General features: G+C 41.7%; 1 protein-coding gene across 1 annotated transcript in view; it reads right to left on the reverse strand.

Moving 5' to 3' along the window:
• Positions 1 to 156: 156 nt before the first annotated feature.
• The window catches only part of LOC103364416 (zinc finger E-box-binding homeobox 1-like), an 85851-nt gene continuing 70393 nt past the window's right edge, over positions 157 to 15614 (reverse strand). The window contains exons 3-8 of the mRNA XM_008291533.1: positions 13727 to 13879; positions 11871 to 12073; positions 11380 to 11506; positions 6960 to 8767; positions 5820 to 6000; positions 157 to 3641 (exon numbers count right to left, since the gene is read on the reverse strand). Of these exons, the coding sequence (XP_008289755.1) occupies positions 2929 to 3641; positions 5820 to 6000; positions 6960 to 8767; positions 11380 to 11506; positions 11871 to 12073; positions 13727 to 13879 (3185 nt within the window). The 3' untranslated portion in view covers positions 157 to 2928. The remainder of the gene's footprint in view (positions 3642 to 5819; positions 6001 to 6959; positions 8768 to 11379; positions 11507 to 11870; positions 12074 to 13726; positions 13880 to 15614) is intronic.

The following is a 15614-nucleotide window of genomic DNA, read 5'->3' on the forward strand; positions in this document are numbered from 1 at the left end:
CTTTGTGAAGAAATTCTGTGACCTTACAGGCGTGTTTCAGTCGTTTCAATGAGAACTTACAGACTGACTGGAGGTCAAATCTGACAAACCAACATCCAAAAACACTTTTAATTCAAGTGAACTGACGAAACGAGCAAAAATCAGGTCACTCAGAGCTGCTGTCTTACATTTTATTGTGATGGGGAGTCATAAAAATGGAGCAAACCTAAAATAAAAACAATACAAAAAGACAGTGGATTTACAAAGGGGTGTGTCGGGGGACAAACATTATGCAAACCTTCAACAGTACAATGGAACAAGTTGGCACAGAACAGAAAACTGGGAAGCGGGACGATGTAAAATTTGGCTTCAAAATAAAAATGGGAGGAGTAACGTCTTCATAACAAGATCCTTCATTAAAACGGCGACGACTCATGCTTTAAAAATCACAGAGTTTTAGAATTCAGTAGCTTTATAACGACGCAAAGAGCGGATGCACATGTAACAGTTTCTATTTCTCACTTCATTCCTGTCTTTTTTCTTTTCTTGTTTTTTTTATATTTATATTTTTTAATTTTTAACCTAAAAAAAAAAGCAAAGTTAAAAAAAAAAAGGTTTAACCTTTTTTTTTTTCCCCTATTTTTTATTTTTTTGTTAAAACAAACTCCATCTCCCAGAACCACATTTTGGGAATTTTTGTTTGTCTTGAGATTATTTTTCATACTAAAATATATTATTGTATCAATTCAAACTACAGTAATGTACACTACAATGTGTAATAAATAACCATAAAAGAAAATATAAAAATAAGACACATAAATATAAAAAAGTCTTCTAAAAACTAAACAGGTATATTTTTTTTTTAATCTGTGAAAAGGGTTCTAATACTGCCATTGTTGACAAAAACATACAGAGGACACACATTAAAAACACAAAAAAAATTAAAACAGACTAATACTAATAAACACTGTTCGGTAAAACCAACTCAAAACTCTTCAACAGAGAGAGACCACATTCACTAACGCTTGTTACCTGAAGTGCGGGACACAATTTGCCACAATTTCTATCTGAAAACAAGTGCACACGTGTGACTGGATATATTTCTAAGTGTATTTTACTTTAAATTGATCTGGATTTCTTCTGTTTCGTTTCTTCCTGAGCCAGCCTGCTGGGGCACGACGTCAAGTCGGAGTTGAATCGCTCCCTGCATGTTCAGGGATGTAAACATCTTAATAACGTCTGATTTATGACAGAGTTCAGCGTGTGAAAACTGATTATCTCAAGGTTGCAAGGCATGTTTATATCCACAGGAAAGCTCAGTCTGGACTGTGAAGGTTTTTGACAGTTTATGCACATTTTTGTTGCTTCAAAACTTTTAATTTTCCAACTACAAGTCGAAGATGCCGGAAACTATTACCCAACAGCAAGTATGCAAATATAAGCAGCTGGAACATCGTTTTGTTTAAAAGATGTTGAGCTGATTAATCGCAAAAATGCAAAATACTCTCTGCTATGAAACAGTTTTCAGCTTTTCTCTAAACTGAGCGTTTGTGGGTTTTTGGCAGATAAAACAGGACATGTGATGACGGCAAACTGGGCTCTGCTGAATTATAATGTACTGTTGACTGACAGTGTTTAAATTAACACACAGTATATGGTCAGCACATTAATTAACTATAATTGGGTCAAAATGCTGTTTGTCGTCTTTAATGCAGCTCCTAATACTTTTTTTAAAAAAGGCCTCAAACGTTTTAATTAATTTCACAGGAAGTAGCTTTCTGTTGTTGTGACAAATTTGCTGTTCTGTGCAAGTCAACAAACATTAGTAAACATGGGTCTTGTGTCAGTAACAAAAGAGGACATAATACTGGCTACATGTGTGAAGAAGAAGAAATAATAACACTGTTCAATGGCACTTTTAACAGCACACAGGTCTTGCATAAGGCTGGAGGCATTGGGGTGGAGCAGGAAACAGCCCCGATCCTTTACGTACAGTATGACTTCAAATATAAGCTAATAATACTGAAACACGGACTGAGAACTTAAAAAGTCAACCAAAAAAAGAAGGAGAAGCTTGGTAAGAATAGGCGCCGGTGTTTCGATACCGCAGCAGGGCGGCGAGGGAAACTGGAGTCTGCTTTTGAATCTTCACCTGGAGACTCCGCCCGTCTGCGCCGCGCTGGGTGAGCGAAACAAAGGCACCCGATGCTGGCTTTGAGGTTCTGACTCTACCTTCCCTGATAGGACAAATTTGGTTATGGCGTACAGAAGCCGCATTCTCATCCCGGACTCCCCATCCCGCCCACAACCCTCCCCAAGAATACTTTGTTTTCCTTAAGGCTAACAGTCAAACTGAAAAACAAAAAGAAATGCTAGCTAGCAAAGACTAACACTAACACAAACGACATCTCGCTAGCTAGTGTACATATATAACACTGAAGGGCATACGATGCATGAGGCATGTATCCATAGGTAAACCAGGATTACTGTAGTGCAGAGGTTTTTTGTTCGTAGAACTCAATAAAATACTGATTTAGGAAACTTCATTGGCAATAAAAAGGTATAGAAATCTTTCTCATCTTTACAGGTTAAAAGGTTTTCAAACAAGAACGAGATTAGTAACACTGACTGAATGAAAACAAACAAAACCAACCTGGGATGTCTCAGTAACAAGTCTAACAAGTTGACGGGTGAGTTCTACTTTAAAATCTGTACTTCTATAAACAATTTTAAACACTGATATTTCATTTTCACAAATAAAAAGTCACTGGGTTTTTTTTGTTTGTTTTTCTTTTTTCAAGTTCAGGCACACCTGGGTTTTTGTACACAGTAGTGGACCGTTATAAGATCAGGCAACTGCCGTGACTTTTCTTCTGATGGCAAGATGCGGTTTTGTCTAAAATAACTTCATTGACCGACACATTCGAACTGTCCCGAAGAAACCTTCCTCTATTTGGCGTCTGTCACCTCTTCCTCTGTTGGTTCGCTGCTGTCCGTCTCCTCCCTGATGCTTTTGTCCGTATTTGCTTCACAGTCTGCCATCTCCTCCGCACTTGCCGATTCCTCCTTTTCGTCGGTTCTGTCCTCCATCTCGTTGTCCATTTCCATGTGAGCGTCCCCCAGCTCGACTTCCACGACGTCACAAACAAACTCCTCCTCCGCCTTCTCTCCTTCAGTTTCTTCTTCGTCTTCTACTTCCTCCTCCCCCAGCTCCTCTCCATCCTCCTCGTCGTCGTCAAAGTTGCCCTCGTAGATCTCGCACTCGCCGTCGTCCACCTGCACCACCCGGATGTCGTCCATACACATGGCCTCGTCGTCCTCATCCTCCTCTTCCTCGCTCTCCCTCTCGTCTGAGTCCAGTTGGGAGGGCGGTGTCGTGGTCCGGCTGTCCGACTGCGGTCCGGTGCCGGGGCTGCCGAGCTCCATCTGGACACTCCGTGGCCCTGAGATGGAGCCGGGGGGCTCCGAGTTGGGCCCGTCCTTTTTGCAGTAGGAGTAGCGGTGGTTCATGTGCTGGGAGTACGAGCCCGAGTGAGAGAATCGCTTCCCGCACTTATCGCACTGGTAGGGTTTCTCCCCGGAGTGCAGCCTCGAGTGTTCGATCAGGTGGTGTTTGTGTTTGAAGGCCTTCTTGCAGACGTTGCATTCGTGGGGCCGTTTTCCTGCAGGTCAGAAAAGAGACGAAGAAACGCTGCATGAGTGAAAAAACAGAAGAACAACCGGCGATAGGAAAGACAGCATTTAAAGCCAAACATGAAAGTGTTCATTAAATGTTTTGCAGAAATGCATCAGTTATTATCTTATTTGGTCGTCTGCACCTGGAAACCTGCCTGCAGGCTACAAAAGACATGTCACCTTGAATTTTTTATTTTATTTATCACGGTCAGAAACAAAAAGAAATGTTAGATTTTGAACTTTCCACTGGTCCTTAGACGACTTATTTGTAATTTGCTGTTTTTATGAAAAAAATCACAGCATAAAATTCAATGAAAATCTCATTTTTCTCCATGTTTCATTTAAGAAAAACCTCAAAAATAAAGTGTCCAGAAACAAAACTAAATGTTCGGCGCACCTCGCTGCAACCATGAGGCCAACAGCAACAATCATGTCACAAATATTCTGAGACTGTTTGACTAAACTGGACTGTGTTTACACCAAGTGAACGGGAGACAAGAAACAAATTAAACAAATTAAAAATGTAAATATGAACATCTTTAGTTTGTAGAGTCGCCATTTTTTCCAGTGTTGGTCGCTCTTTTTAACATTTGGAAAAATGTTGAGTTAAGACTTTTTCACATTAAAAAAAAAAAAGTATGACTTACACGATTCTAACTTTGTTATTTTGCACAAAAGCCATTTCTGAGTTCTCTCTCCTTCTTGCTGAGGTTCTGATGTTTCTTTATGTTGGCGTGAAAAATGAGCTCAAAGTGAGTAAAACTGTCAGAGGAGCAAACAAACGCCCAGAAACATGTTCAGGCCTCAGAGGGTTAAAGCAGTGATTCCAAACCTGTTTCTAAACCTGACGGCTCATAATATAAATAAGACTAGAAAAGCCAAACAACAAATCTCTTTGTCATTTCAGATTTCACTATCATGTCTGCTTTTCTCATTTCTGGGTCCAAGTTCCTAAAAAGAGTATTTCTTCTTCCTCTTATGTGAGAGTAAAGTCAGCGTCTCTTCATACCTGTTACTTTGGTTACTTTGGTGCTCTACTGACATGTGATGGTTACAAATGCCTTTAGTAAGTTTAGGTTTTGGAGTTTTATTCTGACAAAGCAAATCATTATCAATTCATCGTCACATTGGGTATTTTCATGTTTAAAGAAGTCAAAAGAGTTGTGGGTTCACAAGCAAAGAAATAATTTTAAAAAAAGGTTGGGAGACTCTGTAATACAGGCTCCTCAGCTAAAAGGTACAAAAATCTACATTTTCTGATTCTGGTATCTTAAAATGTGACACTTTCTGGTTTCTGTGCTCCTGTATGACCGTAAACTGAACATCTTTCATAACAAGACCTTGAGGACGTCATCTCGGGCTTTGGGAAACACAGAATGAAAATGTTACAGTTTTCTGACATTTTAAAGAGCAAACTAATTGATTAATTGCAAACATAATTAAGAGATTACTTGGCACTAGCTGAAGCTGTAATCCAAAGCTGTTCTAAGTAAAGGTGAGTCAGTGGCTTTTGACATTTTAAAATCCCAGCACCTGACCAAATAGCGCTGACTCAACACGACTCATTAAAGCCCTATAAAGCTCTCTGATAATGTGTGGCTGTGATCATTTTGTGTAAATGCATTTTAAAGTGCTTTTAGAGCTCTGCAGTTAATCCCCCGAAGGTTTCTCACTTACGGAGCTCGTGTTTTACAAGAGCGCCGCCGGTGAATTTTGTGTGTATAGTTTCTGTTTAAGTGGATGATGTCATGGCCGAACCAACACACACCTGTGCACAGTAGTGCCGTGCACAGATAACCGCTAACAGACTTCAATAAAACCACATTCCAACGTGAAACTAGCTGGAGCTTCGGGTAAAATATCCGTTTCGATTCGCCGCGCGAGTCACGTCTCTGTAAATACTGATGTCAAATGTTTCCGAGCGGCACATTTACAAGCCAGGTGTCCCGTAAAAGTTAGACTACAACACATTTACTGAGGGATGATGTCACATGAGAAATCGCAGCTTTTGGAAACCAGAGCTACTTTTGGGCAACTCAGTGGTTTAAAAGGAAAACAAACCTCTGCTCAATAAAACATTATTCCATCTCGGGATAACAAATGAGCACATCGATGTGAAATCCAGCACATCTGAGAATGAGAAGTCATCTTAAAACCACGTGTACCTGTGTGTTCATATTTGTGCCTGAGCAGGGAGCTGCCCTTCTGGAAGACCTTGGAGCAAAGATCACAGGGATAGACGCCGTTCTCCAGCCGCCGCTTCTTCATCAGCGCAACCGAATCCGAGTCGTTCTGCTCCTCCACCGTGGAAACACCGTCAGGGCTGCTCGCCAAACGCTTCTCCTGCTGTCAGTGGAGGAAAAGGGACATTCACCATTGTATCCGCTGACAGTCGATTTGCAAGCACAGTTTTGTCAAAAAGGTCTGGACAGTTGATGCTGATGTTACTAAACTGTCCTCAACAATCAGCAATGACAAAACAGAATACATCTCTGGGTGTGAAAGTGTAGAAACCAGGAGTTTGAACGTCTCCTAAAGGTGCACGGTCAGGCACAAGAGGATATGTGTCCCCTGAGCTGGTCTACAGAGATCAGGGATAAAATCCAGCTACTGATGTAATTCCTGCTGCAGTCCAACATGCAGATGGTTTCCATCAGTCAGTCTAAAGACACACGTGTGTCTTTATGGAATCAAAGTTTTCATGTTTAAGCAGATATGTCAAAAATATTTGGAGTGTTTTACACAATAAGTAGATGTAATAAAGCATATTGATTGAGCTGTTGGATGGAAACGGTGCTCATGTCATTGTTTGAACAAGGGATGCAAATTCTAAACAATTTCCTTCACCGACAGTCGGCCACGTTATCAATCAATAATAGAATAACTTGAAATGAAGGAAATACACAGAATGTTTGTCCAAGTGCTGATAAAACACTGACGCTTAATGTTTACTGCAAAATCACTTTGGTTGCATACATTTAAACAGGTAAAGTTAACTCTGAGTCAAACATGCAACATTATTCATCTCTATACATTAGAAAAATTGTTGATTATGTGTTTGTGACGTTACAACTGTCATACTGCACAAAACACAGCTCTCTATACTTATAGTCATTCCTGTGCTTTTTCCACAGAGGTGTAGGACTTCATATTGTGGTGACAAATCAGGAAGGAACCAGAAACACCTACAAACTGCTTGGTTTCTGAGCCTCGGGGTCCAGATTAGCTTTTTAGACTTTATAAATGCCTAAAGAGGAAATATTATTTCGACATAATGACTCATAATCACCCAGAACGCTACCAACCTTGTGGCCATTGAGCACGACAGTCTTGGCTCCAGTGGCGTTGTTGGCCGTAGTGGCGTACGTATAGGTGAGCTGGGGGATGAGGATGGTGCGCTTTGTTGTGGTGTTGATGGCACTGAGGCAGCCCACTGTGCTCTGACCAGCAATGGCCACCAAGGTGGGCAGCTGTGCGGCAGTGACGATGTTAACAGGTCTTCCGGTCTGAGGCGTGGTGACGTAGATGGTCCGACCCTCCAGCTGCTCCTTCCTCAAGCAGGTCAGGTTCAGAGGCTGCTCCTGCTGCTTGGCGGGAGGCGTGGTCGTTTTGTTTTCCAATGCTGCTGCGATATGTTTTGGGAGAGAAAGATCCAGAGGCTCTGCCTGGGAGTCGATGGCCTCTGGGTCTTCGGGCTCGCTCTTAACAATGACGAGGTCCCCGTTGTTGAGGCTGAGCGACGTGGAGTCTGACGGAGAGACACTGCCAGACTCTGACGAGGCGTTGTTGGATGCTTCCTGGATGCCTTCATCTTCCTCTTCATTCTGATTCAACGTGTCCTCTGAGCTGGAATTTGTGGTTTCAGTCTTTTTGGAAACTGATGTAGCATCGCTGTGGCATTTGCCCACATGCTTCCCAGAGTTCATCTTGACAAACCACTTCCTGACCACCTCCACTGGAATACTGACAGACTCTGAGATCTTGGTCAGCTCCTTCTCGCTGGGATTGGCGTTGGAGGCAAAGTAGGTCTTAAGGAGTGAGAGGAGGTCGTCCACAGGCGGCTCCTCCAGCGTCACTCCCGCCTCGCTCAGCAGAGCAGCGAACGAAGGGTCCAAAGCGGCAGAATCGACGGCCTCACCGTTGGCGGCTTTGCGATGCTGGAGAAGGTGCAGCGCCTCCAGGTTGTCAGGACAGTCGTCACATAGTAAACACGTACTGCTGCTGTTGGGTTTTGGCATCTGAGCTGATTCTGAAGTTGGAACAGTTGCCGTTTCTGTCTGTGTGGCTGCATCTGTCTCCACGTCTGTGATGGGAACAGATTCTGGCTCTGCCTTGACAATGGTGAGGTCAGTGGGGGTTTGGGGTTTGTCTGTCTGGGTTGGGATGGCCGCTACAGCAGCCGCGGCTGTGATAGCAGGAAGGGGAGGAGGGTTATTTTTGACGGCCAGCGCAGCAGGCTGGGTAGTGGCAGTGGTGGCGGCCGTGGGGCTGATGCTGTAGTTGACGATGATCTTCGTGGTGCCGTCGTGATCCACGAAGGCCGGGAGGCTGATGATCTGCTGCTGTGGCTGCTGGACTACAATCCCCTGCTTCCCCTGTGTCACCACCCCATTGGCCGAACCCAGCACCTGCCTGAGCACGTTCCCGTCCATCGCTACCTTCAGCACATTTTGCAAGTCATTAAGATTGATACTGATGGGCGACATCAGGCCGACTGTTGGTACCACCATAGCCACGCCCTGTGGCAGGGTTGCAGTGGGGACCACCGCCGGCTGTGTCGTCCCTCCATTTACCACTCCGTTACTACCAGCTGAAGTCGCTGGTGCCGCCATCACTGGTTTGCATTCATATTCCACAGGTTCTGATTTGATCTGGGTTACAGGAAGCTGCTCCTGCAGGGGTTTGCTTTCTGTCTTCTCTTTGAGAATCATGCGGGCTGGAGCGATTACAACAGGCCTGGTCTGCGTGGTCGGTGGGGGGGATTTAATCGACGTTCGAGCAGCTCCGTTGGGGGGTGCTACACCCACACACTTTTTGCTACTGATGTGGGAGCTGTAGGAGCCTGAGTGGGAGAATCGCTTCTTGCAGTTCGAGCATTCATATGGTTTCTCACCTAAAAGGGTCACAAAGAGAAATGAGGAAAATGTTCAAAGAAAAAAACACTGGCACTAGCATTGAAAAATAGAGTTTTTGATAATAATTGTATGAAATGTTATTGCCAGAACATGATTTCTGACCTCAAACAAAAAGGTAAACATGTGTTTTTCAACCCTGATGTGACTGAGAACCCCTGAAAGAGACAAATGAATTGACTACCAAAATATGATATTCCTGAGTTTGCAGATATGTGGAGTTCTGATTTGCTTTAACTGCTAAAATTTATCAGTCTATGTTTATTTATCACAGAAAATAACACTGAATTCTCTTTTATTTGGCCACAAACTAATTTCCACAGATCCTTCATTACTGGACAGTGTCAGAGCTAAATGCTGAGTATCATGTTTAAATATATGAAGTTTAACATTTCAGACCACTAATGAGCAGCTCTCACATTAGAAATAAGCAGCTGCACTGAGAGCGGTAAAATAAATATTAACTTACGCTACTATAGGTGCAACGTAAATCACTCGTTGAAAGTCAGGGCCCCACCTTCAAGATCGGTCTCAATAATCAGCCTCATAAAACAATTTGACTGACTAATAATTAAATCTAGTTTAATTAGCATGTCAATAGCCAGGTGGAAGGATTTCTGACTTTTTCATAGTAGAGGCTGGCAGCATTCACTCTTTGCAACATGAACTAGACCAACAGATAAATGCATATCACATGATTTACTGTTATTTTAATAGTGTAAACTCAAAGTACATAACAGAGAACTGAAGAGTGTGTGTGTGTGTGTCTTTGTTCTGCTTCACCATGTGGTCAGACATGAACCTACGTGTCAGACCACAACAAAAGACTGTAAAGTGGGAGGTTTGAGTTTCTTCTCCGTGTGTGTTGGTGTAGAGGCCAAATCAGACTGTGTGTGGGATTTTCAGAGGATTATGATGCCACATCAAAAAAAAGATGATAGTTTGCATGCAAGACCCTGCATCTGTGTGCAGGATAAACAATATCCACTTTACCCTGCAACAGCTGACAACATACAGCTCTATAAGTCCAATTAAACACTACATTAACATAAGCGGTCACATGCTTAGTTTACTGTTATGCTATGCTAGGTGTGTATGTGGACTTCTAGGTACAGTTAAGATGAATAACAGGTTTGGTAATTTATGCTGCAAAGCTCCAAAGAGTTTTGGATTTAAACAAACCACATTACATTTGCAAACTAAATATACTTAAAGTGAAGGATGCAGTCACAGTATCACACACTGTATCCATCGCGTGTCCACATGTATTCATGCAGAAATCACGTGTTTTTATGTTTGGTCCTAATTTGTTGCAACACCGCAGTTCCGTTGTTTGCGTCAGAAATAAGCGGCTGAATTAATCGTTAATTATTATATTAACACGAGGTTTTCTACCAGCATTCCTGTCTCGCAGTATCTGCAGAAGAAGCGCTTTTTACCGTCGCGAATGTTTACATTCCTCGTTGCGCTCCGTGAAAACAACCTGTTGACTGAAGTAGGCGGCGCATGATTGGTCCATTTTGTGCGGAAGTAGTCACGTGACGCGATAAACGCCCCCTTTGACTGTGAACGCGCACAAAGCAACCCAAAGTAGGAAACCTTCCAAACAAAGGTCACAAACACTCGTTATCTCTGACTGGGGTTTTAGGATTTGACGAGCCAGCTAAGGGGAAAAAACAAACTCTGACGATGTAAAACTTGCTTCGTGGTTCAGCCCTCAGGTGTCGAGTTACCTCCGGTGACCGGAAGAGCGGTGTTTATCTTTCAGAGTAAAGGCTCCGTCTAAATCACACAAATCAATGAATTCATCTGTGGAGCACCCTGTGGTAGCTACACTATTAGCCATTTTCCATCAGCATTCCTCTCTTGCATCATTTGCAGTAACAATACTAATAATTTTGCTAGCATGTAAAAAAAAAATAAATTAAAAAATTCCTCACAGCTCATCATGATACTTCAGACCATAGATATGTATAATAAAGGCCTTTATTATAAACATCTATGCTTCAGACTACTTTATTGTCATTCATACAAATTACACTGCAGAACGAAATGACGATGCAGGGTTGGTAAACACACACAGTAAAAGTACCTGATATAAATTAAATAAGTTCCAAATACTGTTGCAGTGAGTGAAAATAAATCAGAGAATAAATAAGAGGTAATTGTGTCCCATGTCCCAAAAGTAAATTCACATGTGAAAGGCAGTAGAGTGTCTATGTTAATATTAATATTTACAGTCCTGTGATTAAAGGACGAATGGCGGTGGGACTGTTCCTGAACTTAACAGCTTTACATCTAATATACCAGCTGTTCCTCTTGACTAGGGTAAGTGGTCCGTTGGTTTTGTTCAGAAACAGAGTCAAATGACATGACAAATTTCCCCTTTTATAGAAGTGCTTGGTGATGAAGACCTGGATTACCAAAGAAAGTTAAAAACTGCTGTTGTGACACCCAAAATCCTTTAAGTTTAGTCAAACCAGCTTACACACAGAAAGCCTTGCTATGCTAAACTTGATCCACAGTACACCCCTTTGAAAGAAGCACAGTGTTAAATCAAACTCTGTATGCGTATGTGAATGCAGCAGCTCACCGCTGTGAATGCGTAGATGCTCCTTCAGGTGGTGTTTGTATTTGAAGGCCTTGGAACATTCGGTACACTTGAACTTGCGGGTTCCACCTGTTCCTCCTGATCCTCCTGTCGACTGGGAAACGTGACGCTGAGACAGAAACGGGAAGTGTCCATATAACAGAAATAAATCGAAGGCTATAGTTTGCTTTGTTTTGCTGAAATCAAGTCAATACTTCATCGGAACATTGGCTAAAAGATTTGACCTTTGTAAAGACAGATTGAAGATTTATGTTTACTGCAGCACAAAGGTTTAAAAAGAGCATTGATTACTGTGGTCGATATTTTTATTTTTTTTCTTATACAACAGGCTACAGCTGAATGTTATTTTTGAAGGAACAATAATACAAACTGCAACAAAGGAGACCCACATATTCAAAAACTACACCCACAGACAGATTTAAACCAACTTTTAAATAAAAAAATGGAGACTTCCAGTAGTTGCTAACTGTTACCTGCTCCCTGGTGCCCCGGTGGTGGCTCATGTGCCTCTCCAGCTGCGATCGGTAGGTGAAGGTGTAGCTGCAGTGTGAGCAGCTGTAGTTGTCCTCGCTGGTCTCGTGGCGATACTTAATGTGCTCCTTCAGCGAGGCGTTGCGTTTGTAGCCCCGGGAGCAGTAGGGGCAAGTGTGCAACTGGGAGAAGGAGTCTGGCGTTCCTGTGGTGGAGGAGATGGAGGAGAGCGTGAGGGAGGATGCTTCATTTCTACCATCCTTCATCTGACTTTAACTGCCCGTAAAGTCCATCTAAAGGGCTGCTCCGATGGTCAGATAGCTTCTGGAAAATCCTCCCACCACACCTTTCCAAATCCTTATTTTTGTAACATTTAACTTTCTTCTCAAACATTCACACCAACGTCATGCTGCGAATGGCCACGTAACGGCTTGGTGCAAGTAAAAAAAGCAAGCCATCACTCATGAAGATCTCCAAGAGAGACTGCTGTCTTTGGAAGCAAACAAAACAGATGAACTGTAGACTTATTCTGTGACCAAACAACTCAAACTAGTTATGTAGAAAGTGTAACGGCTCTACTGTCTTTGTGTTACTGAAATCTTACTGTTTTAGCAGCAGCTGAAGTCAAATTTGTGTCTTTCACGTGTTCATGGCGCCAAATAGCTTCTAAAGAAGAGCTTCATACTCAACTGCAGTGTCAGCACTTCATGTTCTTTGAGGTTGATTGTGCACTAAGACATATGTGACTACATCTGTGTTTTTTGGCTGTAGTGCTTGACTGTCCTCTCACTGACACCTGAGTTAAGATTGGATGATTGTGATATTGCTTCATATGACAATCTGAGCATTTTCGTCTTTTACATTTAAACTCTTTGGTACTATATAAATACAACTGAACTGAAGTGAAATACTCAATTCAAAGTGTACGGCATCTCATGGCACTTAAAATACCAAGTTTATAAGTTCTAATGACGCGTATCTTTAATATTAGTCGACATAACCGATAAATAAAGCTCATTTTTACATGACCTTTTTTTAAAAAATAAAATCAATAAGAAAAAAAAAAGTTTCTTGTAACATTAACAAGTGACTTTGAACTTGTACCTGTTTATACAGACACACAGGTTAGAACTGGGAGATATAACTGAAAACAATATAAGGATAAAAACTACAAGCCCTACCTAATGTACATGATTAACCAGAGAGAAATGGCTGAATTCAAATACTTTAATTATAATTTTATACACTTTTGAAAATGACTCACAGACAGTGTAATACTTTTATTGTTAACGTGGTAGTGAAAACCAAACAAATCAATAAATAACAATGAAATGAACAGTAAAGCTAATGTATGGCTCACACGAGCGACTGGAGTGGATTTTGGCGGTTGTGGCAAAGCAGCAGACTGGTAACAGCTCAGATATGCTGCCTCTGAAAAGTGCTTGCAGTCTGGGACAACACGCTCCATTATCATAAGATCTGATTGGCTGTTTGAGTTAAGAAAGGGAGCAGGCTTGATATATCTGACACTGCATATATGTAAGCTTTTTTACTTTGTGCCACTGACTGTGTGGACACTTAAAGCAAAGTGTACAAACAGCAAACTGAATTCTTTTCGTCACTTAATCCTCTAATGATGAAGAATTTAAAATGTAGTGGGCTTTAACAACACTGTGACAAAACATTTTGATGCAATTTCAGTGCTATAAACACAAAATCTAACTTCATTATTCAATATTGATGATTCCAAAATGACACTTGGCTGATCTGTAAACACTTCCTGAAATATGAGACATTATTATCACATTCAGACCTTGTCTGGCAAAGTTACACAGGCGTGTGTTTGCGTATAAATTACCGTTTTCATCAGCGCCTCCGGTCTCTGCTGGACTCTGCTCGTCCTCCGGGGCTTCAGGATAGATGATGGCTGTGTCTCCCTGCTGGAGAATCTCCTCCACTAGAGCATCCTTCACCGCCTCCTCTTCCTCCTCTGACACACACTCCTCCTTCACTGCAAAGCACAGACACACAACGTTTATTTTTGCCGCTGAAGTGTTGAAGTGCGTGGAGCAGCAGGGTTAACTGATCCTTAAAAGAAAGCACAAGTGGCCGTTAAACTGAGAGTGGAGATCATTTATTTCTTGGCCTGGATGTTATAAACCTCCTCCTTTGTCAAAAAGAGAAAAGTTAAAATGAATATACTTATTGGGTTTATTGACTTTTCAAACACATTTTTAAGCATCTTATGTTGTATTTTCATCCTCTGAAGACTCCTCATGCAACTTCATGTAATGTTGTTCTGAAGCATCACCACTAGAGGGCACCACGTGATTTCTTAATAAATCCCAAGAACCAACATGATCCTCTATTGAACCAAGACAGATGCCATTCATCTTCAATTCCTGCAAAGTCTGCAAGGTTCAAGGTTCAAGGTTACTTTAGTAACACCCGTGGATAGATTTGTTTTGCAGAAAAACAATGGCGTTTGGCATTCCACAACAAAACACACATTGAACTTGACAGGCAGGTACTTGATTAAGTGACAAGACAACAAAGTGCTCAGTATTCCATCATTCATCAATATAACAGCAAGGAAGTAAAAAGGCACGATAAAATAAACAAGATCAAGATAAATAAATATGAAACACAATAAAAAAATCTTTGAGGAATAAAAGCAATCACTGGGATAAAAACCAGGATGCAGTTTACATTCCTAAAACCTTTTTTTCTTTTACTATTGTTATTCCTAAAATGAAATGGCTCCAACGTTTTCTTTGAAGGCGCAATTACAGATTTCAATATCGGTATCCTCTCAAAACCAGAAAAATTCCACCTATTCCACTGCTGAGCTCCGTTTCATAAGATCAAGTGAGCTGCAAAGACATTTGGCTGTTGGAACTGATACGAGCAAAAGTCAAGGGATCAGGAAAAAAAAAAATGGCCAAATCTGTAGTCAGGAGTCTCTGACAGCTAGATGCTGGCCAAACATTTGAAACTCTTCACCTTTAAGAGGCCAAAAACCCATCTGAAGGACATAAACAGTCACTAAATTTTGCCGCATTTACAGATTGGAAAGGTGAAATGAAAATCACCTAAAAGCACTCCTGCTTTAAGGCCTAATTTCTGTATAAAACTGTGTGCTAACATTTTTACAACCACACATAAAGGTATTCCATTAAAGCTGCTCTACTGACCTTTTCAAGTGCTAAATTACTCAGTAGGCGAAGGATAGAAGGAAAAAGCCAAACTTGCAGCTGATGCGATGACTGTGCTGCGTAATACTCCACACTCCAACATTTACCTGTGGTACCCTGAGCTTTTTATGAGCCATGTCGATATTAGATGTTTAGAAATAATAACATCTTTAATTTTCTGTACGCCGTCTCCGTTACTAAGCCCCTGATCTGTCCTGATAAGATCTGTTAGTGATGTTCACTTGAAACAGCTGCTTTGCTCTGAGACAGTTTGTGTTTCGCTGTAACAATAATGAGCCTTACAAAGAATAATTGCAGCCCTGGGCTCGATTCAAATGTGGCACTTCAGAGGAAAGTGACCCAGCGATGTCGAGGTGGAACCACACTGACAGTCTGTCCTCCAGTCAACTCGCTCTCATTAAACCAAACACACTTCTCTATTCAAATTAACCTCAGGTACGAGGCGTGGAACAAAACAGACGGGAATGAATACGGTCACAGGTTTACCCGCCACAAACTCAACATCTGAGCTATTTCAAAGGTTACTGCTTG

The sequence above is a fragment of the Stegastes partitus genome, unplaced genomic scaffold, assembly GCF_000690725.1.
Source record: "Stegastes partitus isolate 25-593 unplaced genomic scaffold, Stegastes_partitus-1.0.2 Scaffold748, whole genome shotgun sequence".
NCBI lineage: Eukaryota > Metazoa > Chordata > Actinopteri > Pomacentridae > Stegastes > Stegastes partitus.